A 26373-nucleotide genomic window follows, 5' to 3' on the forward strand; every position below is an offset into this window, starting at 1 on the left:
ACCCTCATGTCCCATTGACTTTTGGAAGTTCACCCACCGTAATTTGATCAAAATAGGTTGCAAGCTCGTCATTGCCTATAATACACATGTGAAACAAGTCGAACTTTGGACTCAGTTTGCCAAGCGATTTTAAGATTATAAGTCAAGCACACGAAGGATAAGAAGCATGATTTATCATAGATCACTTCTGCTTGGTTCATTATGTCCATTTCATCCAACCCCCACCGTAATTTGTCCATTTAGTAAAAGCAAAAATTTTGCCGAGGTAAGCAAAAACATAAATATTCATGAACGGTCAGGCAATACAGCCTTTTAGTACGTAACGTATAGTGAATGGTAATGGGCGATGATCCGTCCAGGAGGTAGAGTTCAGTGGTTTGCGCTGGCAATGTTCATGCGAGCGAAAATGAGACAATCGGAGCAATATGGTAGTAGTTGTAGTAGTAGTAGTAATAGTAGTAGAAGTAGTAGTTGTAGTAGTAGCAGCAGCAGCAGCAGCAGTAGTAGTAGTAGTAGTAGTAGTAGTAGTAGTTTATGAAAATCATGAAGGGACTCTTTAATACTAAACAAAAACTCCCAGGTTATCATTTGATCATATTTTAGTTCGAATGTATAATAAGTATTTGTATTGCTCATCTCTCCATAATCTTGGCCAAAATTATATTCACACTATGAAGCCTAAGATCCTATTTTAGTACTGATATTATTTGTATTTCGACTGTTCAATGACACTATTAGGTATTTTAAGTATCCTTTGTATATAAGGGTACATTTTTTTTGTATCATTCATCTCTCCATACCTTTGGTTTCAATCGAATATTATTGAATTTCATTACTACGAGCCTACCATTATTTTTAGTCCTTGTCTATTTTTTTTTTTTATTTCTTTGACTGTTTATGATTCTGTTTTCTTCTTCTTCCTTCAAGGCTGCAATCCGGTAGCAATGATGATAATCCTGGGCGACTCGTTGCATAACTTCGGTGACGGTCTGGCGATAGGGGCAGCATTCTCCCTGAGCATCGCTGCCGGACTCTCAACTAGTATAGCTGTCCTCTGCCACGAGCTCCCGCACGAACTAGGTAACGAACCTCGTCTACCACTGATGATGGGGATGATGGTGGTGATGATGGTGATGATGATGGTGATGATGGTGTTGATGATGGTGATGGGAAGGAAAAGGAGGAGGATCGAGGAGGAGAAGGAGGATATGGTGATGATGATGAAATAATGGGGTTGAGTTGATGACGATGGTGAAATAATGCTAAAAATAGTGTTGATGATGATGTTGGTTGTGATGATGAAGAGGAAAAGGAGAAGGAAGATATGGTGATGATGATGATGAAAAAGTAGGGTTTGAGATGATGACGATGGTGAAATAATGCTTATTATGGTGGTTGTGATTATTGATGAGAGGGTAAGGTAACACCCTTAGTGTGACCAGTGGTCTTCCAAAAAGTACAAATGTCTTTTGCCACGAACTGCCGCACGAACCAAGTATTGATGCATGTTGACGATGGTGGTGAAGATGATATTGATGATGCTGATGTTGGTGGTTGTGGTGGTGGTGGTGGTGGTGGTGATGGTGATAATGATGATGATGATGATGATGATGGTGATGAAATGATTTTGATAATGATGATTACGATGATGATGATGATGATGGTGTTGATGGTATTGACAATTTTGATAGTGAGGATGGTAGCTAGAATGAGGATGATAATAATGTGATTTTAATGATGATTATAATGGCGAATTTGATGATGACCATGATGATAGTGGTTGTGGTGATGGTCGTACAGTTAACCACATTTACACTCTGGACTCAACAAGTATATAACTGTTCTCGATCTGGCGTTCAACAATTAGGAATAGAGCAATGTCGGTCTGGCGCTGCTCACTGGCTGCCGGGCCCATGATCATTTGGGCAAAAAGATTTTCCATTTTCGGTTTAACTTAATAAAATTTGGAGTGGACTTTAAAATATTCGTATTAGTATTAAGAACTAAGTATATAAACCTCGTTTTCCAGTGAAGAAGGGGGTGATGATAATGATGATGATGGTGATGATGATTATGATGATGATGAATGATAACGATGATGTTCATTGTGAAGGAGAGGACGATGCTGGTGATGATTACGATAATGGCAAGGGGGTTGGTAATGATTGTGATAGTTAAGATGGTTATGATAATAAGGACAATGGCTAAAATGATAATGTGAAAAATAGTGGTGGTGGTGGTGATGATGATGACGTCGATGGTGTAAACAATTGATGATGGGGAGGAGGGGAAGGATCGAGATGATAAGTGTAATTTAGCTGATGGTGAAGGTGATGACGATGATGACGATGATGAAAATGATAAACAGGCCTATTGATGATGATGGTGATGATGGTGACGATAAAAATGATTGTGATGTGGTCAATGTAAGTGATGACGATAATGATAAAAACCTGCCAATCACCAATCATGAATACTATGCAACTCGAGAAATACTATTGATGTCCAATTACATGTTTGCGTACAGTGAATTTAATGCTACACTGTACTACTAGTAGCTACTTGCTCCCTCTATCTATATACAATGCCTAATCGGTGACCATTGGTCCCCCGTGTTCCCTTTTTCTGTTGTTAATTGAGAGCTGAGTTGATGAGATAGCCACCTGTCAGTGACCACCCTGGGTAGTCTAATCCCTCCTTATCAATCTATTGCAGCCGGCCTTTAAAATGAATTGTTCGACTCTATTCTAATTTGTTCCCTCTAGGTGATTTGGCCGTACTCATGAAGCAGGGCATGCGACTCCGAACGGCACTCCTGCTGAATATGATGTGCGCTTGTTCGGCATTCATCGGCTTGTGGATCGGGATCCCGCTCGGACAGACCGAGACGGCTCGGGAATGGATTTTCGCTTCTGTCGCTGGCATGTTTCTCTACGTTGGACTCGTCGACATGGTAAGAAGCAGCTGCACGAACTTCCCCGAAGTTGTCCCGATGAACTTACCGAATCGTCCCAAAGATATGTTTATATTTTTCGCAAATTTGATATCAGGGTTAAACACAAATATAATTATATATAAAGCGATGGGACCAGCAAAATCACCTTGTTATAGCAGATCTCCTGTTTTATCATTGCTTCTTATAAGAAGGTTCCATCGTATAACAGAAAGTATCCCTTTTTCTCATCATTTTCAGCTTCCGATGCTACACCAATACGACGGAAAAAGCAACAAGGTCACCGTGGCTATTCTGCAGAATATTGGATTCTTGGCGGGAATTGGGATTATTCTGTTAATAGCACTGTATGAGGACGCTATTGAATTATCCTTATAGGGGAACGTGAGCCGTGAGGGGGTGGGAGGGAGGAAAGGAGGGTCAGAGTGGAGGGGTCAAGCTCGCTATCAATAAGGACCGCTATTCGTAAGGACCGCTATTTATAAGGACCGCTATCCATAGCGCGGGACTGAATGAATAGCACTCTTTTATAAATAGCGGTCCTTATAAATAGCGAGCAGACCGCGGGTTGAGAGATACATATAGGAAGGATAACATAATGTGTGTGTGTGTGTGTGTGTGTGTGTGTGTGAGAGAGAGAGAGATGGAGGGGGGGGGGCACCAACACTACCCAACACTACCCTTATTCCAGTGCTAAGAACTCTTTGTAAACAGAAAAACCTTAAGGGGAATTCCAACCTACAGACAACTACTCTAAAAGAAAGCAGACAAATCAAGGAAGCAAACTGATGAAAGTTTAAATTAAATACGACTAAAAATAAGAAAATTATGACTTTTGTTGTTGTAAAGTAATCACTTTACGTTACGTATGGGCACTTCGAATTGGCTGAGGCGGTAATGTAAATGTGATGTAGTGCTGGACTACTTTCCCATGTTCTAACATTATAAAATGACTAAAATGTGAAAATGTATTACACAGGATGGTCTCTTCTTTTTAGAGGACTTTTACTAATATGTTATTTATAATAAATTTTGAGTAGTGACCCAAGAAGAAAAAACAGAAATGAATGATATTTGTGTACACGAAAAATTGTAGAGTTATCCAAGTCCTGCGTCACATCCACTGGCCGAATTACCAAGTTCACATTCGCATAGGCTTAGTGATCTCACATTTCAAACATTCCTAACTTCCCTAGTATTGGTCTGATTCATTGCAAACTTTTGCTATTCTGTTTCTGTTATTTTTCTACTTTCATACGAATCAACTTATTACAAGGGTTGGCTTGCCCTTTAATATAAATACATACGAAATTATACCCCCAAAAAATTGTTATAATATTTTTCCAAATGGTGTAAAGAATGTATGCAGAAAAATTATTGTTTAAATATGAAGAAGATATGATTCATGTGTAAATGCGGGAATATTATGACCTTGTTTGCATACATTACCATAAATATGCAAATGAGTGATTGTTTCTCAAAATAAAAATTACTATAGTGTTATATACACTTCACCGGCCGTAGAAAGACCTCAAATACCCCGGTCTCATTGGGATTAAAATGGTAATTCTAGAGGTTGTATCATTGAATCAATACATATTATGATTGCATTCAAAACGAAGCGGATATCTTACTGAACACATAAATGCTTGCAATTTCTATTCACATCGATTTATATGGACGCTTTTCTTGTGATATGCAATCAATTGTTTATTTTATACTATTAGCATCAATTAAAGTCTCTGTTCAATTCACAACGAAGAAAGTCGAACGATAAATTTACAGAACTTGAGAGAAAGTTAGACTAAATGCATCAGCATGGTATTAAGAGGTAGGAGGAAAGAGTGAGAGAGAAACAGAATGGGGGAGAGACAGAGAGAGCGTGGGAGAGAGAGAGCGAAAATTCAATAGAGTAAAAGAGAGAGAGAGAGAGGGGGGGGGGGAGGGGGGAGTTAAAAAAAAAAAAGTAGTGGTAATGATTGTAAATAAATCCCACAAAATCCCAAGAAAACTTACACTAAATGTCAAAGATAAATAAGTGGCATGCGCCAAACGATTTCGGTAGAAAATGTATAGTGGCTGAGTAATGAGCTTTGAAAGATAAGGAAGGCTCGACACCAAGTGCTTAAGATGAGGAAATCCGGGTATGTAGGCCTAACACCATGTGCTTAACACAGGTCCTTATGCGCAATTGAGAGTTGTGGTTTTTTGAAAAAGATAATTAACATCAAATTGTTGTGAGGTTATTTTTATTTTACTGGTTAAAACAATCAATCTACTGCAGGATAAACAATGAGAATGAATTATAGCCATTTTCTCTTGACATACGATACCCACACCCAGACCTCAAGATTAATGTACATGTAGCTTTACAACCTGAATAACACAACAATGACGAGAAAAATACATTTTTAAGGAAAATCTTTATTGTACAGAATTATTCTCATATTCACTTGTACATAACACAACAACACAATGAGGGTTGTTGCAAAAGAGCATAAGTAATTTAGAATTACAAGTGATGGTCAAGAATTTGTACTAAAAATAATCTCTTTAATAAAAATAAATACTGTGTGTACGTAGTTTATCAAGGTGGCAAGAGTGCAATGATTTACAACAAAACTGATGAATTAATGAATAAATGTGATTGTAATTATCCGCCCTTTAGCACTGTTGCAATTGCAGTGATCTAGCATTAATTAAGGAATTACAAGTCTTGCTGACCATTTACCGCACAAGGGGGTGTTTAACAAATATATTGAGTCAAACTTAACTCTAAGTTCGATTAAAATTAAACATATTAAAAAACATCAATTCAAGTATTTTAGACTTTTCATAAATTCCACATCAAGAACATGACATTTCCTTGATAAAAGAAATTATGAAAGATTTAAATCAACATTTTATGCCTTTTAAAATAACTTTTACAAAATATTTTTTAAGATGCTTACGGCTTTCCATAGTTCTTAAGTCCAACTTAGAGTTCAATTCGACTTAGGATCTTTGTTAAACACCCCCCCCCGGGTGTAGAGAGGCAAACTATAGATGCCCCTCAAGATCTTGACCCCGTTTCATAAAACTACTTATCAATAACGAGATGCAATGATTGTTTAATGAGATACTGAAATCATTGCATTTGATTGGCTAAGAGCAGATTGGTCATAGATCTGTGGCAGATGTTATTGATAACAAGTTTAATGAAACAGGGCCCTGACCTACCTCGGGTGAAATGTTCTTAATGCACACATTTTCAAGACACATTGATCGACAGATTTCATCAAGCCAAGCAATTTCTTCCGTTTATTCCCCGTTTGTGCTTCCCTTCCCAAGAAAAGTGAACAGCGTCCTGTTGTTAGTCAAACGGGCATTAATGAACAGTTCATCAGCTCTGCAAGATACATACATGACCCAAGTTTGGCAGGAATCTATTGATCGGTTCTTGAGATAACGCGATCATGAGAATGGGACAGATGGACAACCCGAAAACATAATGCCTCTGCTATACTTCCTAACAGCGGCATGAAAAGAGAAGAATGTCCAGTGACCCATAGAAAGTTACTTTAGAGAAAAAGGTGTTAAAACTCTATAGAAATTGGTATGAAGTGATAATCAGTTTGTCCTCAATACTTGACATACTAATTAAGCACGTCCTCTTTTTAATTCTTCTTAGGAATCAATGTAATACCTTATTCTGTTTTAAAGTTACTTGAGATCCAAATGAGACCATTTAGCAATGGTTGTAAATAAATAAAAACTACTACAACTAAGATATCAGAAAAACGTACATGAAGATTTACAAAATACTGCCAAAATACCAAGTGCGTTGAAATTGTTTCGTGCTTCCAAAGTTTGAAATTACATATAAATAAGGTGTACTTTTTCAGGAAATGCTGACCAAATACACCTTTACTGAGCTCAAAAAAAAAAAAAATTGTGGTGCAGGGTCACATATCTTTCAGTTCATGGCATTCATCTCAGATTGATCTCAGATTAGAATGGTGTGATATCAGTCCACAACATGCAAGATTACCGTCACTCAAAACTGATGCCCTATCTCCAGGAAAGATTGTATTACTTGATATTACGTATTAGTATTAGCTTTACATCGACTCTTTTAGTCATTGTTGACTCAGTTTGAGAAATTGAGTGTGCTAGTACTTAGTAGATACATTACATTACTCAATACATATTACAACATGGAAATGAACGTATGGGAAAATGCATTGAGTGCATCTAGACCATTAATGCATACTGGGTAATTTTTTCGCTGTGCAATTACCCTTATCCATATCTTGTTAAAGATAAAATACAAATAGTGCATAATATGAAGTTAAAACCTACTATTTACACATAAATCATGGTAAAAACGTCTCGTCATAATCGTCTTCAATCAAAGGGTTAACTTTGTATACCGCGCGCCAAAGCCAGTAGAAGGAAATTCACGACGTAATTGACGATGAAACCAGCCAGGCGTGAACCTCGTCGTGAATTCTATCGCCAATTATTCACGACGAAATTGACGATATCGTGAATTTCGTCGTGAATAATTGGCGTTTTCGTCTATTCGCGATGTCCCTTCAGGACCACCATATCTACGAGTAATGCAAAAAGAACAGATGAAATTGACAAATGTTTGACGCCTCTGCAAGGTTTACACAAAGCAATAAATACCAAGTCCTAAGGTCGAAATTGATGATTCGGTGGGCGTGGCTTGACGTTCCGAAAAATCAACAAAGTAGGATTGATGCAGACTTAGTCAATAAAAGACTGTTTGCAGTATGCTTTATTGACATGTATTATAGATATGTCTCCGAGCGTCTTCACGCCGCCTGCACACGACACGTACTACACGTAACAGTTGCATGTAACACACCCATAGGCGCACAGTACAGAAAAAGTTCTTCATTCAAAATGGCGTACCTACGTACCGTGTGCACCGGAATTCTCTTTCTCGCCATCCTGACAAACTTTCTTGCAATCACGGTCGCGAGCTTGACCAGGGAATCGAGGGAAATACACGATCACGACAATGATGATGACTACGTGGAAATTGGAAATTATCTTTTGGAGGTTGAGCTGGCAGGCATGAGAGAAGAATTCGATTTTTTGAACAACCCGGAACAGAATGTAACGTTTGATCAAGTTGTTAGTTTGGTCGAAATAGTTTTCGGACGAATCGATTGTGAGCAACGGGTCGATAACTGTTCTAAGGTAAAACAAAAACAATTTAGTTAACATAGTCATTAGGTTTTTTTACTCATTATTCACGTTCTTAACTTTTATTTCAGTTTACGAAAACGGGGTTTCTCGTCAGTCAATCAACTGCTGTAACAGAAAAATACAAAATAAACATAACAGATAATCTTAAAGTTCAGCAAGACGAAACAAATATTTAACAATTAAATCAAGGCACATCAAAATTCTGGTGAGTTATATTCGAATGAAAGTGAAATGGGGAGAGATATTGACAGACAGATAGATAGAGGGTGGGATATTCATGGAGAGAAAAATGAATACGATTGAAGGAAAGGTGAATGTAAAAGAATGTAGTTATATCAAAGAAAGATAGAGAGAGAACAAAAAATGAAGCAAAGAGATTGAGGGATAGAGAACAAATGGAAAAAGAAAGAAACTACCTTATAAACAACAAAATGAAGGTAAAAAAAACACATGAAACTACGATACAATACGATAAATACTTTTAAAAAACAGGCTGTTTAAAACTTAACACAGACAAACATGGTAACTGAAATCCCGATGAATCTTATTCTCAGGGACACCTTGATCTAAATCATCCAGTTTTGAAATAAGGCCCGTAACATAACATGGCCTGTCATTGATTTTGGGGGAGAGAAGAAATCGACGAGCTTGAATATTTTGACATTATGGCTCTCTTGAAGTATCCTTCCTCTGCTTAATCTTCTTCTCCTACTTCTCCTTTTTCTCCTTCTCCTCCTACTTCTCCTTCTCCTCCATCTTATTCTTCTCCAGAATGACCAAAGATTTAAAATAAATCGGACCAATACTGAATAAATTAAAGACTGTTTGAATCATGAGATTACTACATCTATGCGAACTTCAAATTGGCAATTTGGTTAGTGGGTTGAAACTTAGAGTCACGGACAGTTCTCCCGTTTTTCGAGTACACAATATATTTCAGTATTGTTAATTTTTCCCGTAAGTGTCATTTGCCTTTGGGGCAGTACTCAAAACATAATGGAAATCATATTATCATAGGTCATCTAAAAGGAGTTGACCAGGCTAATTCATGCATTTTGAAGAAGAACAATATTCTGTATTGTTCATGTTTGTTAAAACAGATTGGGAAAATAGTCCGGCACTACGTCACGATGACATGGCGACTTTAGCTAATTTAAAATGGCCTTATACGATTTGTCCATCGGCCTAACAAACTTGACAACTTTCTTATATTTTGTCCGATTTCATTCAAATTTTCTTTAGTCTGCTTATCTGATTTTTCTGCTTTCTTTCACAGTAGTTTTATACTATAAAGTTGACATTCCAAAATTGTCAAGCTTAAGGGAATCTTATCAATCAGAATCTCAATTGTTCACACATCAAACGAGGAAAATCTCACTAGCGAACACACAATGCGATGATAACACCAACAATTGCGCGTCCTGGAATATAGACCCAGCAAGTCATAAGGCCACGCCTTTATTTGGAGTGCGAGCGTTCAAGTGTGGTGCATTGTGGGATAAAACATATCTATAATTAATCTACTGCCTAAGGAAATTGAGTGATGCATAGACTAAGCCTATTATCATGAGATAATTATGTAAACTAAGACTTTGAGCAAGAGAGAATTATGTAAACTAGGCCTATGACTATCAGAGAATTATGTAAAATAAGACTATATTATATGAGCATGAGAGATGTATGTAAACTAATACATCGCAATATTGTTCCCACGCGCAGCACGCACAGAAAACGTGGTGAAAACAAACAGATAATAAATCATGATACGGATATATTGTATCACTATGAGGAAGTACATGCATCTAACTTTTTTTCAATTATTTTCTGGCAAGTCCCTTTTTTGTATTGATTTTGAGATTGAAGATCAACAATTGAGAATGTGGCCCGCAACACATAGCCGGATTTAAAAGGGTACAGCGGCCATTGCCCTTTTAAAACCCCTAGAAAATATGCCCCTTTTTTCATACTGGCTGAGTTTTTGTGTATTTGCGCCCCTCTCGAAGCTCCTCTTCCCTAAGGCTAGACCCCAAAAGGCAGAAATAAATAATAATATTAACTTTTATCATCCCATTTGTTATGTTTTGTATTTTTCTTCTACTGCTATATGCATTTCTTTTCGATTCACTTTTTTTTTCTATTTTATTTCTGTTCCCAACAAAATATTACAAATCAATTACAATCATTTTCTTTATTTGACTGGTTTACTATTATTACAAGTGTGTACATACTGTTTAAAAAAAGGTTGTTCTCGTCCTAGGATTGCCCGACATGGCAAAAAGTAATGCATGTAATCTGGATTCCAAGTATTGTAGTTCATTCATTAATAACATATTAATGAATACCTTGTTACTAGGTCCCAAAGAGAGAAACATCTATAAATTTGAATATGTTCAGAAACTGGTCTTTTTAGAAATTAATTACATCAAGAAAGTTCTCTGCGGTTAGTATAGGCCAACTCATGCTCACAACACTTGATTTCATATTTTCTATGAACTGCTCTTGGTCAAACTGTTGGCGAAAGGGACATGAATACAAAACCCTTTTTTTTTAAAACTGATCATGTTTGTTTATTCTTAACAAATCGATACTTAATATGTAAACAACTATTTTGTTATTACAACCTTTAGTTTTTTGATTGAATAAACATTTGCCCCTTTATAATTATACCGCAGCTATAATGCAAATAACACTCTACCGCGATACACAGCATCATATCAGTCGAAACGTTTGTAGCTGAGCCGCCCTGATAAGGCGCTAAAGCAATTTAAAAAAATGATGTCTAATAGGGCGTTGCAATAAAGTTGCGATTGATTGTAAGTTGCAAAATTGGCATCTGATATTTGCAATCAATTGCAACTCAACTTTCTTGCAACGCCTCAATAGTGTCCTTAATTTCCTAGGATTTTTTCAGGATTAAAGCTTTAACAATTAAATTAAGTTTAATAACTAGATCTAGCTCCCCCCCCCCCCCCTCTCTCTCTCTTACGAATGGGGCGTTGCAAGAAAACTGAGTGGCGATCAATTGCAAATTTGCAATAAATCGTAAGACTTACGCTTGATTTGGGGGATTTGCCATTGATTGCACCTTTTTGCAACGCCCCATAAGTATATTAAAGGAAACCTTACCCTAAAGAATACGTGTATTCTGAAAAATGGGATGTACTCCTGTTCTTTGATGTACAATATTCTTAATGAAAGTGTACAAGAGATAATAAAGTAAAGTTATTCTTAGCACGAATTGATGCCTTTTAGCATGACATGTGCGCAGCCATTTCGTTGAAAATGTGACGTATGAGGTAAAGTTGTACATGTATCATGCACCAAGCTTTATTTAAAATGGAAAGACTTTTCAAATCAATAAGCAAACTTTTACTTTTCAATGAGCACAAATCATAGCTGGAAAGATAGAAATTATATTTGGTGAAAAATGTATAACAGGGAACAATCGTAACTAATTTATTCAAAGTACTTAAACATAGCAGTTGACAAATCTCTTTCACCCCAGGAGAGCGCCAATTACTTATGCAATTTGCGTTATGGAAATTGTAGGACTAAAAGGATAAGGCCTATACAAAAGATGCTGTATTGCCCTTTAGGTGCCAAAACATGGGTCGGTCGGTCGGAAATCTTTTTTTTTCTTTGACTACCCCTTTGGGCTGATATTTCTCAGTTTTGAATGATTTAATAGAAATTTTTTTCTCTCTAAAAAACGCTTTTAAAAGAAATTGCTAAAAAAAGCCGACCGTAGATTTCAAGAAATTGGGTCGGTAGCAAAGGGCAAAACAACATCTTTTTTGTATAGGCCTAATAGCAGGTGAATGTTCATTTTCATCACCACCGGACTCGAAGGACTCGAAACCCTGAACCACCATAAGGTCCGGTGACATAACTGCCGCTAGACAGGACACCTGTACGCTGACATCGTAATACAACAAGAATCCTTTAAATATTTTGTGTGTGTCTCTTTAAACATACGCGAAGAGAAATACCGACTATTGCTGTTATTGATGTATATTACTGTCAAATTTTCATTGCGGTTTTGTTTTTGGTCTATATATTACAAAGTATTGATGTATTTATGTTGCATTTCATAATACGGATTCACTCGTGCAAATCATTGTATGAATACATGCGGTGAAGAGCGTGATTAGGAATAGGGGTTGCGTGCTATCGGCTCGGGTGTGCGCTCGTGCGAGGGTCGTTGTGTGTTTACAGAGGATTTCTCAATAGGCAAAGACGCGCTCATCCCGTGCCGGGCTCCAGTTTCCAGTGGGACGTGTTCATCGGTTTTTCCGAATAGGACAAGTACAAAACCTGTCATTCCTTTCAATTTGGTTCGTAAGCATATCGCTTTTTGGGGGGTTTAACCAACTTTAGGTAGTTTCAAAAACCTTGTGCATCATTTTGAAATGTGCTGATGTCACAATGACGTGCTCCAAACAAGAATTATTTAGGACAGCGACTCTCCAACCCTTTTTTTGTCGCGGCACCCTTTAGAGATATAAATGATTTTGCGTCACCCTAATCCCAAGTCATTATAGGAGTTTCATTAGGGACTTTTAGACTTACACGACGGAGAACGTGGTCTGTACTTTTAAGGCAATGTGACGTCACTGCCAGTGCCTTAAAAGGACGTCACATTGCCTTAAAAGGGCAGTCTACGTTCTCCGTTGTGCAAATCTATAAGTCTCTATGTTTAATCACGCTGGTACACGTCAAGTGCCATGAACACACGAACGGACTCATATTGCCCCTAAACTTTGAGATTCAGTGGAGCGAGCCAAAACAAACAATGACATTTCTTGTATAGTTAACTGCTATTTGCATAATACACTAGATAAGTAATAATGTTATGTATGCGAAAGACATTCTGGAACTTCGTTGACTTCTAATTTGGGTATTTAGCACTTTATTGCCTGAAATCACATCGTTTCTGAATGAAATTGCGAAGGAGCGAGAAAAAAAAGAGACACTTAGTTGTCTGTAGAGTGTTATTTCTTTAATGGATTAAAAAATGATCTTTAGTTCATTTCTCTCACGGTACACCTAAAGACGTCTTGTGGCACCCAAGACGTGAAATAACGCTGATAATTTAAAGGCAATAAAACACGAGATTAATTGCCCTGAGTTAATCTTTAGAAGGTCTAAACTACATCCTCGCTCTCTTTCTCCTCCGTCTGTTCTAGTGTCAACATGACTTCACATCTGACGTCTTTTCCAGCCTCGATATCGACGTTGCCGACGGACTCGATGACGTCGAGTTTCTCCGTGCTAGTCCCTTATTCCTCTTCGGAGCGTACGAGATGGTGGCGGTATGCCAGGCCGGTCGTGGCGGCACAGATCTCACTGAAAGTGTGGTGATGGCGTCACTCAAGATGGCGGCACCTGATTCGTCTAACTTGACCTTGACTGAGAATGACCTGGAAGTAATCTTGGAATCGATCCATGACAGCTATCCTGAGTCATCAAACGCAAAGGTGAGATGCATTTAATATTGACATAGGTTTTATAATACAAATATTGACTGGTGGAGTTTGTAATATAACATTATTTTGGGTGTATAAAGGTGTGTTTGTTTGACTATAGTATGTGCGTATGCATGAGGAATAGAAGGACCGAATGTAATTTGTTTTGTGAGTGTGTTTTGTGTTTGGTATTGTTTTTTTTATATATGTTTTTAAAAAGTTAAATCTCTATATTCAGGGCTAAAACTATGCTTTACTTTCGTTCGTTCGTGTCTCCTTAGATCAAGATTAAAAGATTATTAACATGTTCTGAACAAAGCATTGTTTTATGTTGTGTTACGTAAACATGTGTTTAAACGAGTATTTCAAATATTCTCCTTCTGTATACTGTATTGGGTGCAAAAGAAAATGTATACATTTAGTTTGACTTGTAATTTATTTAATTTCTGAATGATGTTATTTGTATTAACTTTGTTTTGGTTTATAGTAATTCTATTTGGAGAATTAAAACATTTCGGATTAAAAAGGAAAAATAAGGCTAGGAGTGGAAGACGCTAATTAAGATCCTCGCAATCGATATCACGTGACGATCTAGGGACCAATAACATATTTGCGTCCGTAAGAGTAATCTGTAACATTGATAATTGGCAAAGGTATACAATTTTCGAATAGTAGAAGAATATATGATATATAAGAGGTGGAAAATGGGATAATATGAATAGATTATTGGTCATACTGATTTCGAAAAGGAAAACTTGACGGCATATCAACAAGATAAACGCATGCACAAATTCAATTATGTACGCTGCTAAGAATTCAGAAAAAACGAAACGAAGCCTAGAAGCCATAAGCTACACATTCAAACAGTTCAAAAGTTTTATTCATAACATATTTACACAAGAATAGCAGGCCCATCAAAAATCAAAGATATATTATAGCAACAACACAAATCTTTAAAAAAATCAAATAAATATCTCATCACAGGGAAATAGTTATTTTTTGTTTTTTAGAGTGGAGAAGTGTGACGTCATCAAAAAAAAATCTATTTTTAGCTGAGATATGACCATCTGAATATGTCCAATGGGAGCTCAGTGTTATATGCTCTGGCTTCTAACCATTAGGAGCCAGAGCATATAACACTGAGTTCCTATGGGGAGTATATTTATTCAGATGGTCATATCTCAGCCAATATTTAACATATTCAATTGGTTTTCGACATTTGGACATTATTTTTGATGTTCTTTCGGAAAATGAAGAAAAAATTGAGAAATTCTAAAAATTGATTTTTATGACTTCACAGCCTCGGTACTCTATGTCCCATAGAAATCATATTTGGATTACCTAATACGCCATTGCCATCTTTTTAGGTGACCCACAAAATATATTAAGATTGCGTTTGGTTGATATATCGAAAGTAGTTGCTGTCTTGTTTTAAATATAACTTTAACGTAATAAATTCTTAAATAAGTAGGTGTTGAGATCGATCATGAGCATTCCATGGACTATCAGATGGTGATTAGAAAAATCAAATAAATGCGAACTCTCTCGTTTTATCGTACATTTAATAGTGCTTTAGCGTTGAATCTGTCTTCGACGAAACCGTGAATGACCACGAAGCAGGGGCTGTCGATGACGAGCTCCAGTATGCGGCGCAGGCCGTGGTTGCCGGTCTACTACAAGGGTACTGCATAGGAGAACCCATTCTGCCCTCGACCACGGACTTCACCGAGGCAATTTTCGACACGTTTGCGACGTTGGGCGTCATTCCCGAGGAAGGTGAGCATAAGAGAATACGACGATCGTAGAGACTGCCTAGAAATCAACCCACTGGGATCTTCTAAACCCTATCATGTTTCCTATGTAAAAGCATTCTGGGACGATGTAATTGTTTTGTTCGTACATTTCCAAATTCGATGCTCGATGTTATTGAATAATAATAATAATAATAATAATAATAATAACGTTTTATTTACCCAGGGTAGCCACTTCAGTTATGAAACTGCTCTTCCAGCGGGCCCTGCATAACATAATATGTTATTACTACCCTTCTCCAATCTATTATGCTGAGCGCCTAGCTAGAAGGCAGAAGGTCCCATTGTTATAAGTCTTTGGTATGACTCGGCCGGGGTTCGAACCCACGACCTCCCGTTCATGAGGCGGGCGCTCTAACCAATGAGCTACCGTGCCCGGTTAATTTGCTTGTAATTATAAGGTCGATGTCTCGGACAAAGAACATTTTTAGAGGACAACAGATGTTCTCCATTAACTGACGCAACAGTGACAACTTGAGACAATTCAGATACGTATCAGGTTCAAATCTTTACTTTCAAATGACATACCCCTGGATAAAATCCGTGATAATGAAGCTTTCTATGATTAATATTTCATGTTTCTTGGGCATTTGCATCTAATTTATAAAAAAAAAAAAAAAAAAAAGGGGGGGGGGGGGTAGGTTAAATCAGTCAGGTAAATGTCCATCGGGTGTTTGTGCAGTGGAGCAGCGAACTGTAAATGTAAAAGTAAGGAAAATTCATTGACGATCGAATTTGCAGAGAATAATTTGTACAGACTTTTGTGAAATTCCTCGGTTGTTATGATAAAACATTATGATAACCCCTCCCTCCCCCCCCCCCCAGGCCTCTCCCTTGCTCTCCCTCTATATAGTCTAACTCAAACTCTCTTTAAACTCTCTCTTTACAACGCAACGCAGAGTTCGCGCACATGCTGATAGACCTCGGAATCGGTGGGGAAGATGGCCACGACCATGAACACGCCCGTAGGAGGAGGGACGTCATAGCAACACGCTCGAAGGGGCGGAGCATAGAGAAGCGTGCTACGGTATTGGCTGATGATCACGACCACGCCAATCATAGCCATTCACACGTTGCGAACGTTACAACGGTAAGATGGATTGAAATTAATGTGTTATGCAAATTGCTCACGATGCGTCAATAATTTGACACAGGACTGCGTCAACGATCTGCCCGGTTTTTTTGACGCACAACACGAGGGTGGAATGATAGTGAAGAGTGACATGTTCTACGTTATATAGTAAATGTTATTTCATATCAATCTTATGTAAGATATATTCCATGTTTTGATTCACTTATGGAAACATATATTTTAATTTAACACAAACAAACTTACACACTTGTCAAAAGATGAATTACGATAATGCTCGTTGTACTCAAAGCGTATTTCGATAGCCAAACTGCTTACGCTAATTATGCCTATGACGCAATCAGTACATGCGCCATTCTATAGCAATATGTTTTCACTGTTCATTTCCCAATCATTCCTTGAACAATCTTACTCTCTCATGATTCATCAAAGACCATGCCAAACACAAACACAGTCCTATGTGTTTAATAGCAAAACATATCTTTAAATGTTTTATTGATCATTCATAAACAAAACGCTAACTGTGTATGGTCCGCTTAGGTACTTGAACAACATCGCTGCCTATTTGACAGAAGAAACTTTCAAACAGAAACTCAAAACCAAACTCTTCCTTTAAGTCACGTCCGTGTTGCTGCTGTGATTAGGTGATAATTAGGTATTTCTTCATTAGCTCGAGATTGCCAAATAGCCCGCTGTTTCTGATAAGCAAATAAGCCCGAAGTTTTACAAATCGCGTTTTCATCAGCTCGACGCTCGAGCTCGAGAAATTAGCTCGAGATATTTTGCTCAGCGTTCGCGCAGAGTGCTAGTCTTCTGGCTGGTAAAAACGAACCGGACAAATAGCGGGATATTTTGCAAACTAGCCCAATATATCTCAGAATGATTATCTCGACCGATTATCCCGCTAATTGCAACTGCAGGCTAAATGAAGGTGCAAATTAGCTTGATAACTTGCGATCGGGATAGTTAAAATAGCGGGTTATTTGGCAATCTCGAGCTGATGAAAACAGGCCTATTATATTATCAACACGTCTTTGGCCCTCAACAGGGCATGTGATAAACATGTTTGATGCCATTACTATTATCGTCGCTGTTTTCACGAAGTGACGGTAGTGAAAAAAAAATGCATTCACTTTGCGTTACGATTTTCCTCACTTCGTGAAAACAAGGACGTTATTATGTCCTTATCTGTTATAATATTATGCACATCGTGCCCAATCTTTAAATATAGATAACTATTATGTAAACTGATAAGTGCTCTATGTATATATGTTATTGTTCCAAATACATTTTGTTTATTTTCGTTTGGTATCTGCGCTCTGATCAGGATTATGTAAATAAATTATCAACCGTTTATGTAGCTTCTAATTTATTTATGACATACTCAATTAATGAAACACCCAATTATAATGGTTACCAATTTTTCATCACTCTGACATTTAACATTCATAAAATCAGAGAAGGCAGGGAGTATATAAAGGCCTTTAAATGGGGTTTAGTTCGATTGTGAAACTCTGCCTGAGGATTAAGTTTGAAACTCCGAAACATGTCCCATTCATTTAAATGCTATCTATGCTTTTCGATGTATTTATTTTGAGAGCTTTTCACCGTTTTGGTAAAGGCAAATGTTGTGTCGATTGCAAGGGCTCTGTTTCTTAAAACTTGTCATGAATAAAAAATGTTGAATTTCTATGACAAAGTTGCTCTCAGCGGATCAAAAGCTACGATTTCAGTAGCTTGTGATTTGAACTTGTTTTGAACTTGAAACAGGGCTCTGGTGCATAAACCAATTGCATCCATGGGACTAATTCGAGAGTGAAAAGGAAGGAATCGAGTTGTATGATCGTACATCATTTGTTGATCAGCTGGTGTTCTTTTCTCAAGAGTTGGACTGTCCGGTTCAAGGAGTCAATAGGTTAACATTCCATGTATCTCAGTGTAAAATGATCCAAGTCTATAAATGTTTTTAGGATCTCGCACCCGGTTATTTGAAATATGTAATTTTCTTTCCGATTAGGCCTATTCATTTTGTCGGCAAAAAAAGCCGGATTAAAGGCTCGCTAAATAATACAATAAGATTACTTAACAATGCTGTAAAAAAGTCTTTAAAAGACATTGGATATGTAGGGTGTAACAGTCCTAGTGTGTATCAAAGAAATAGTTGCTCATGACATGCCTTTAAATTATCACTGAATAATCATATTTCATAACTGATATGAACATAGCTTATCAACGACAAAACGTTGAGGTATGATCAAATCCTGAGATATGTTGCGACTTTTGCAATCAAATAATTTCCCCATCCACATCACTGTTTCCCCCTTTACGATGTTAGCTGTTAAAGTATGGAAATTTAATTTGCAGTATTTTGTTGTTATTTTTTGGTCGTTTGGTTTCTGGTTTGGTTGTATGTCCATTTTTTGTTGCTGATTTTTTTCATCGAAAGTCTTTGAATTCGCCTTCATTATTTAGAGAACAACACCCACAATAAAAGGAAGTCTACGTACAGGTATATACATGTTTGGCGGATAAACTACTACACTCTAAAGCCTATCGCACACCATATGAGTACGATCCGATTAAAAAAAAAAATTGCATCAGCATTTGATACGAACATTCAAACATTTGAAATGTTAATGACCAAGCATCTCAACAGTCATATGATGAAGAAAAATCAAGAAAAATCAAGAAAAAAAAATAAAGATTTCATCGGATTTAATGCTTCAATAGAAGAGGAAAAGCTCAACCGGCTCAGAATCGTAGTAGAATGCCCTCCCAAACCGAAAAAGAGTAGAGTAAAACATGATTTTCCTCCTACTTTATGCCTCTCTCTTTCTCTTTTGTCTCTAGACCTGCTTTTCGAGTGAAGAACTTCTCGACATATACGGTATTGACCATGAAGCGGGAATCACCGCAGAACAGTTCAACGAACTTTCTCCGTCACTGGTGCAACAAATCTTGAGTGGAGCATGCGCACTTACAACCACTGAGCCATCGGATATCTCCAAAGCAAAAAGTTAGTACAAATATTGTGATTTAGTTTAAATATTTAGATATATATCACCTGCCTTGTTTTCATAATAAATGTAATAAAACTTCTTTCACTTTCTTGTTTGTTATCACTAATGCCTCACATTTTGGGGGTTCATTGACTCAGAAGTAGTAATAATATTTTTATTTTGAGTAACTGATTAGTTTCACTAGCTATGTGTGTCTTAATGAATGTAATAAACTTCTTTTACGGTCTTACTTGTTATGACTCCCGCCTTCCGTTTTGGGGTGCGTCATTGAAAGATCCCTCTCTTGTGCACTTTTGCAGAGGAATTGTTTCTCCAAACATATGTCCAAAAAACTCGACATGGACTTTGTTTCATAAAGCTTGTTATAAATACCAAGATAAAAAAAAAAACATTTATAAGCTATTGAAATTGTGGCGTTTTGATATTTGGATGAGAGCAAATTTGTAAGAAAATAAAACACGTTTGTATGAAACACGGCCCTGATCCCCTCTGTATGAAGATATTCAAATTCAAGTTAATTGTTGAATTAATAATTGTATTGTAATATCTATTTACGATGACAATTCACAAAATGGTTAATCAAATTTCAAAATCAGAACAGAATACTAAAAAAATATTTGATGGTATTCTGTTGTTTGGTAAATAGATTGAGAAACACATGAATAAATAAATATTCAATCTTTTACTCTATTATAATATTTGATAGACTGAATCCGTTGTTTAATAAATTGATTTCAATTTTAGAAAAGGAATTAATTAAATAATCGTTTTTTTTTTGTAATTCTATTCTAATGTGTGTTCTGTGTTAGTGTGGGGATACGGCACTCTAGCAGTTTTCATCATCAGCCTGTTTGCGGTGCTCGGCGGGTTGTTCGTCCCGTGTATGTCAGAGGGTTTCTATGACAAGACCATACAAACAATGATAGCTTTAGCCGTGGCTACTCTGACTGGTGATGCTGTCTTACATCTTTTGCCACAGGTAAGCAATGGGCAGTTTATCCCTTAAAGGGATTTCACCACTCTTTCTTGTGTTTTCCTCGTGCCTTTTGAATGCTGACTGGTGATGCTGTCTTACATCTTTTACCGCAGGTAAGCAATGGACAGTTTATCCCTAAAAGGTATTTCACCAGTCTGTCTTTTATTTTTAATGAGCCCTTTTCTATGCTGACTGGTGATGCTGTCTTACATCTTTTACCACAGGTAAGCAATGGACAATTTATCCCTAAAAGGTATTTCACCACTCTGTCTTTTATTTTTAATGAGCCCTTTTCTATGCTGACTGGTGATGCTGTCTTACATCTTTTACCACAGGTAAGCAATGGGCAGTTTATCCCTAAAAGGGATTTCACCACTCTTTTTTTTTTATTGAACCCTTTTCTATGCTGACTGGTGATGCTGTCTTACATCGTTTACCGCAGGTAAGCAATGGGCAGTTAATCCCTTAAAGGGATTTCCCCACTCTTTCTTGTGTTTTACTTGTGCCTTTTTCATGCTGACTGGTGATGCTGTCTAACATCTTTTATCACAGGTAAGCAATGGGCAGTTTATTACTTAAAGGGATTTCACCACTCTTTCTTGTGTTTTACTTGTGCCTTTTGAGTGCTGAATGGTGATGCTGTCTTACATCTTTTACAACAGGTAAGCAATGGGCAGTTAATCCCTTAAAGGGATTTCACTACTCTTTCTAGTGTTTTACTTGTGCCTTTTGAATGCTGACTGGTGATGCTGTCTTACATCTTTTACCACAGGTAAGCAATGGGCAGTTAATCCCTTAAAGAGATTTCACCACTCTTTCTTGTGTTTTACTTGTGCCTTTTTCATGCTGACTGGTGATGCTGTCTTACATCTTTTACCACAGGTAAGCAATGGGCAGTTAATCCCTTATTCACCATTGTTTTGGTTTTTTGGAGCCCTTTTCTAAAAAAAATCAAATCAAATATACAGGGGTATGAATAAGTTAGATGTTAACTGTACGTAATTTGTCTCATTATCTGTATTATATTGTATTACTTCTACCAACCAGTGGAAATCGAATTTCCTGATATGGTCAATGAATCATGTACTTATTCATACTTATAAACGTTTCTTTCTCAATCTCGTGCAGGCTGTGGGTCTCCACACCCACGACAGCAGCGGTCACAGCGCTCATACGCCTACGAGCCCGGAGATGGCGTATATCTGGAAGTGTCTCGTTGTCGAGATGGCCATCTACGTCTTTTTCGTCTTCGAGCAGCTGACAAGTTTCACGAAGGTAGGCCACCATTTTAAATCATGTGAATTCTAGAAGGCGCGATAGATCAGTTGGTAGAGCAGTGTTCTCGTAATTCGGCGACCCGGGTTCGAAACCAAGGCGCTAGTGCCCTTCGGTAAGGCATTAATCCTCATTACCAGGTCTCTCGGTGAGGTCCTATGGTTGCTTACTAACAAGCATTTATGCTTTCCTAGCAGTCAGGTAAAATAACCACCACTACAAGAATCAATTGAACAGTCTTTTAATTGCTATATTATTTATAATGAAATCATACAAAACAACACTAGTTATAACTTGCTTTGTCGCAATGGAAGCAGATTAAAAAAACAAAAAACATAATGTGTCTTCTTCTTCGACCAGAAAACGAGTTTCATGAAAGTAGGCCGTCATTTTAAACCAAAATTATGCGTTCTGAACTGTCTTAATTTTGATAGTTCTAAATTGCTTGGTCGGAATAAGCAGATACAACAACAAAAATCGGAGAAATATACGTGCGTTCTTCGTCTTGGAGCAAATAAAGAGCTTCATAAAGTTAATAATATTACTAATAAGATCGATGAAAATAACGCAGCTACTATATTCTATTGTGATATTTTCATTTTGTTTACTTGAACTTTTTGTGATATTTTGAATACTGTTTATGAACTACAAGATATATGTCAGACTCACATTGAGAAGAAAATATTAATCAAACAATTAACAAATATAGGCTTACGTGTTAAGAAACACGGATCCCCTCATCCTCATTTTCAAAAAAAAATCCGGAAAAAGGAACTTGGATTCTATTTTAATACCTTATGAGATCTACATGTTGCAAAACATTTATAAAAACGCGTATTTGTTTACCCCTAAAAAGAAAGGAAAACTAATATTTATATATATATATATATATATATATATATATGTATATACAATGAATCATGACTGCTTTGTTCGATGGTATAATGAACGAAACTGAAGACATTCAAGCATACAATAAGTAGAAAACATACTTATAACGAGTAACAAACAGACAAAAAACAAAATACAAATCAAATACTAGAATGCTGTAAGCCCCATTTATCAAAGCAAAATAACAAACACATGAGTAAGCAAATACATGCAAGCATGAAAACAATCTGAAAGTCGATGTTTCTAACATCAAATTGTGTGCGAATGTATTTTCTTTGCGTTCATAACCCTGTTGTGATCGTTTGTGATTATTTCATTTGTTTAATTCGACTTCCCAGTAACTTTTTTAATAACATCCCCCCGTCACACAGCAACATTTCCCTCTTTAATCTAGATCTACGGCCTTACTAATTATGAACGTGAAAAACAAATATCGAATAATAAACAAAAATGTACGTAACTTTGTTGCGTTTTCCTACCTTATGTGAATTCCTCCAATATAATCATGAATAAAATAAAATCAATTTCACATAATCCATTTGTATATATATAATCCAAGAGCTGTAATGAGACATGGTTGGTACGATATTTAAGTTGACTATAATGATGTGTATGAGAACTACGTGCATTATACGTACTCAGTTTGTGTGTGTTTATATTTCCATAGTACCGAAAGCTACGCTACATAGCGCGCAGTTGTGCCTACGTAGGTTTTCTTATGTGACGCAACAATGCGCTGTCCCTAGTGCGCGTAATAGGGACTTTTAGAATGACTGGACGAGAACACGACGAACGCCGACTAATCATGCGTGTCAACGTACTTAACTGCCCATGTTGACTACAATTAGAAATATTTTAGATTGCACTCGACGATATACATGCATGCAGGAAGTAACACTATGATCATCACGGACAAAGAAAGAGGACAAAATATACAGTTCCTCATTCTACCCTCAACAAAAGAACATCCCTTCACTGCTATTATGTAAAAATGTGTAGAACAGGTGCATATGCATGTGACACCTGTTCTACACATTTTTACATAATAGCAGGGAAGGGATGTTCCTTTGTCTACCTGAGGAACTGTATATTGTATGCGCACGCGGCATACTAGTACCTTGAGCATGTAAATGCGCTATATAAATACCAATATGTATGTATGTATGTACTAGATTTCGGAAAATCAAGGTTGACGCATTCTCAATCGCCGACTGAGACGACGTAACGCAAGCGCAGTGCCTTAAAATGACGTCACACGTTGCAGTCAAAGCTGTAGACGTGCAAATCTAAAAGTCCCTAATGTAGGCTACTGTTAGTACATATGGTGGGTCTCATGCTAAGGCTTGTAGAAAGAGAAGGGGGGAGGCGGGCCTTTTCTCGGTAAATAAAATGCGAATTAACGAATTCAAATAATGAATTGAACTCGTATCGTCTTCATTTCTCGTCATCCTCACTTTCTCTTCTCTCGCTCCCTCTCTCTCTCTCTCCTTCATCCTACTCCTCTTTCTCCCTCCCCCTCTCTCTCCTCCTCCTCCTCTCTCCTCTTTCGATACTAAAAACACGCTCCCCCTAAATTTCCATTTCCATTTGTTCTATAGGACGGAAATCAGCAAAATAATGTTGGTAGTAGAATTATTTAAAGATTTAATATTAAATGAATGACCACCCCCCCCCCCCCTTTAAAAAAAGAGTACTCGGCACTTGTTACTAGATTAAATGAAGAAGTTCGTTTGTTTTTTTGTTTTTTTTTTCCTCTATTTTTGTCTTATTTTTTACAAATTTGTTTGTCTGTTAAAATGTCGGTATTGTGCTCTTCATTTTGGTCTGAAAACTGTAATAAGACTTGTATCTTTATTTAATGATAACGTTACAATTAAACAAGATTCTCCCTCAAACTCGGGTCGCGTTTTAGATAAACAAGATAACAACTTGATCTGGTACCAGACCAAGAGGGAAAACCACGAACCATTTCGAAGGTGAACATTAAGCCATGGAGTGGAACACAATACAATAAAGTCATTTCTAAAGCGCTCTTACAAACTAACTGTTGCTTCACACCGCTTTATATCATTTGTTGTTAAGAAGTTGTTGATCATGGTCAAATTCTCGGAAGACATCTAGCGATCGTGATAAACGAATAAAACGTGGAAGCTCATTCCAGAGTCGGGGAGCGCATGCCTCATTGTAACTAAAAATGTTGTAGAATGACAGAAAATGTTTGGAAATGCATTGCAATCAACCTCCGTGCTGGGAGAAGATATCTTGAGAAAGGTAATACGTTAGCCTGTATATTAATATGGATGAAGACTGTGATCAAGAGGGTAGACAGGGATGTGTGAGGCTGTGAGCCTATCTGATTTGTGTTAGTACCCGGGCTAAATTGAATGGCACAATTATAGTCTCCGTCGTAAATTGTGTTTTGCGGTAAACTGAATTAACGTTTTTAATATTAAATAGACTAAAAATAAATCGAAATTGTTCGAAAAACTATTACTACTACAGTCAAACCTGCTTTAGTGACCGCCTGTCTACAAAGACCACCTGTCTACAAGGACCACATTTTTTGTTTCCTTTGAAAATGGTTTCTCATTGAGACATGTACTAAAGGAACCTGTCTACAAAGACCACCTGTCTACGAAGACCACTTTTTGTGTTTCCCTTGGGCGGTCGCTGTCGACAGGTTTGACTGTATTACTAATATTTTTATCTTCATTTCCGTTATTATGATTATCATTATTTTTATAAGTAATATTGTTATTATTATCATCATCATACTTGTCATCAAACTCGTCATCCTCATTATTAAGTTATCACAAGTCCGACTATAATTGTGTGACCTACGTAAACTATGTTACCGACCACATCTCTATATAAAATTTTTACATAACTAGGAGGTGTTTCACAAAGATTAAGATCGACTTTAAGTTGGAATTAACTATCGCAGGCCATTCATGCCGCTGGTTGCTCTCATCGTTATGATTTTTAGATGATTTGTTGTCCTTTAATAATGAATTATCAAAAAATAGAAATTCTGTGGATTTCAGACCATGATTTGTACGTCCCTTGAGAGGCCAATGCCAGTAAATAGTGAGAGCGAACAGTGGCATGAACAGCCTGCCATAGTTTAGTCCAACTTAAATTCGATCTTAGTCTTTGTGAAACACTCTCCTGTTAGTCTAAATAATGTGATTCAAGATTCAAGATTCAAGATTCAAGAGATTCAAGAGATTCAAGATAATTTATTGTCATGTAAAAAATACATACAATTTGACTTCGGACATTTAAAGGTGATATACGGTACATGTACATAAATAAATATATAAATATAGACAAAATAATTACATTTCAACATAACATTTAAGAATCATCACAGTTTTAAGAAGGTTGCATTAAAAGAATAAGATAATACTGAGGAAAAGGCAATATTTCATAGTCATCATCTTTAGATTATCAATTGATTACATTTTTTTCTTCAAATAATTACATTTACCTTGGACAGTGTGGTCACTCCCATCACAGCCATACACCATCAGCAGATGTGGACATGACAGCTAACGGGCACCAGGGGCGTTCCTACGGTTCCATGTCGAAGCGAGGATCGTTTGCTAATGGAACAAATAAAGTATCTCACTCAGAATCGAAGAGCGAACTAGTAAGCATCATTTTAACGCT

General features: G+C 37.0%; 3 protein-coding genes across 3 annotated transcripts in view; all 3 read left to right on the top strand.

The window, feature by feature from the left end:
• The first annotated feature begins 934 nt into the window (after positions 1–934).
• On the top strand, positions 935–3746 carry LOC115927227 (zinc transporter ZIP10-like). Its single transcript, XM_030992769.1, has 3 exons — positions 935–1080; positions 2766–2953; positions 3194–3746. The coding sequence occupies exons 1-3, from the start codon at positions 945–947 to the stop codon at positions 3329–3331; spliced, it is 462 nt and encodes a 153-aa protein (XP_030848629.1). The 5' UTR covers positions 935–944; the 3' UTR covers positions 3332–3746.
• A 3961-nt stretch (positions 3747–7707) lies between these two features.
• Positions 7708–21843, top strand: LOC105446285 (zinc transporter ZIP12-like). Its single transcript, XM_030993663.1, has 7 exons — positions 7708–8164; positions 13360–13650; positions 15207–15414; positions 16349–16539; positions 19390–19555; positions 20369–20538; positions 21664–21843. The coding sequence occupies exons 1-7, from the start codon at positions 7745–7747 to the stop codon at positions 21841–21843; spliced, it is 1626 nt and encodes a 541-aa protein (XP_030849523.1). The 5' UTR covers positions 7708–7744.
• A 4239-nt stretch (positions 21844–26082) lies between these two features.
• LOC105440987 (zinc transporter ZIP10-like) overlaps positions 26083–26373 on the top strand; it is a 5444-nt gene continuing 5153 nt past the window's right edge. The window contains exon 1 of the mRNA XM_030992770.1: positions 26083–26353. Coding sequence (XP_030848630.1) covers positions 26246–26353 — 108 coding nt within the window. The 5' untranslated portion in view covers positions 26083–26245. The remainder of the gene's footprint in view (positions 26354–26373) is intronic.

This window comes from Strongylocentrotus purpuratus, unplaced genomic scaffold (genome assembly GCF_000002235.5).
Source record: "Strongylocentrotus purpuratus isolate Spur 01 unplaced genomic scaffold, Spur_5.0 spur5_scaffold_20, whole genome shotgun sequence".
Taxonomy (NCBI): domain Eukaryota; kingdom Metazoa; phylum Echinodermata; class Echinoidea; order Camarodonta; family Strongylocentrotidae; genus Strongylocentrotus; species Strongylocentrotus purpuratus.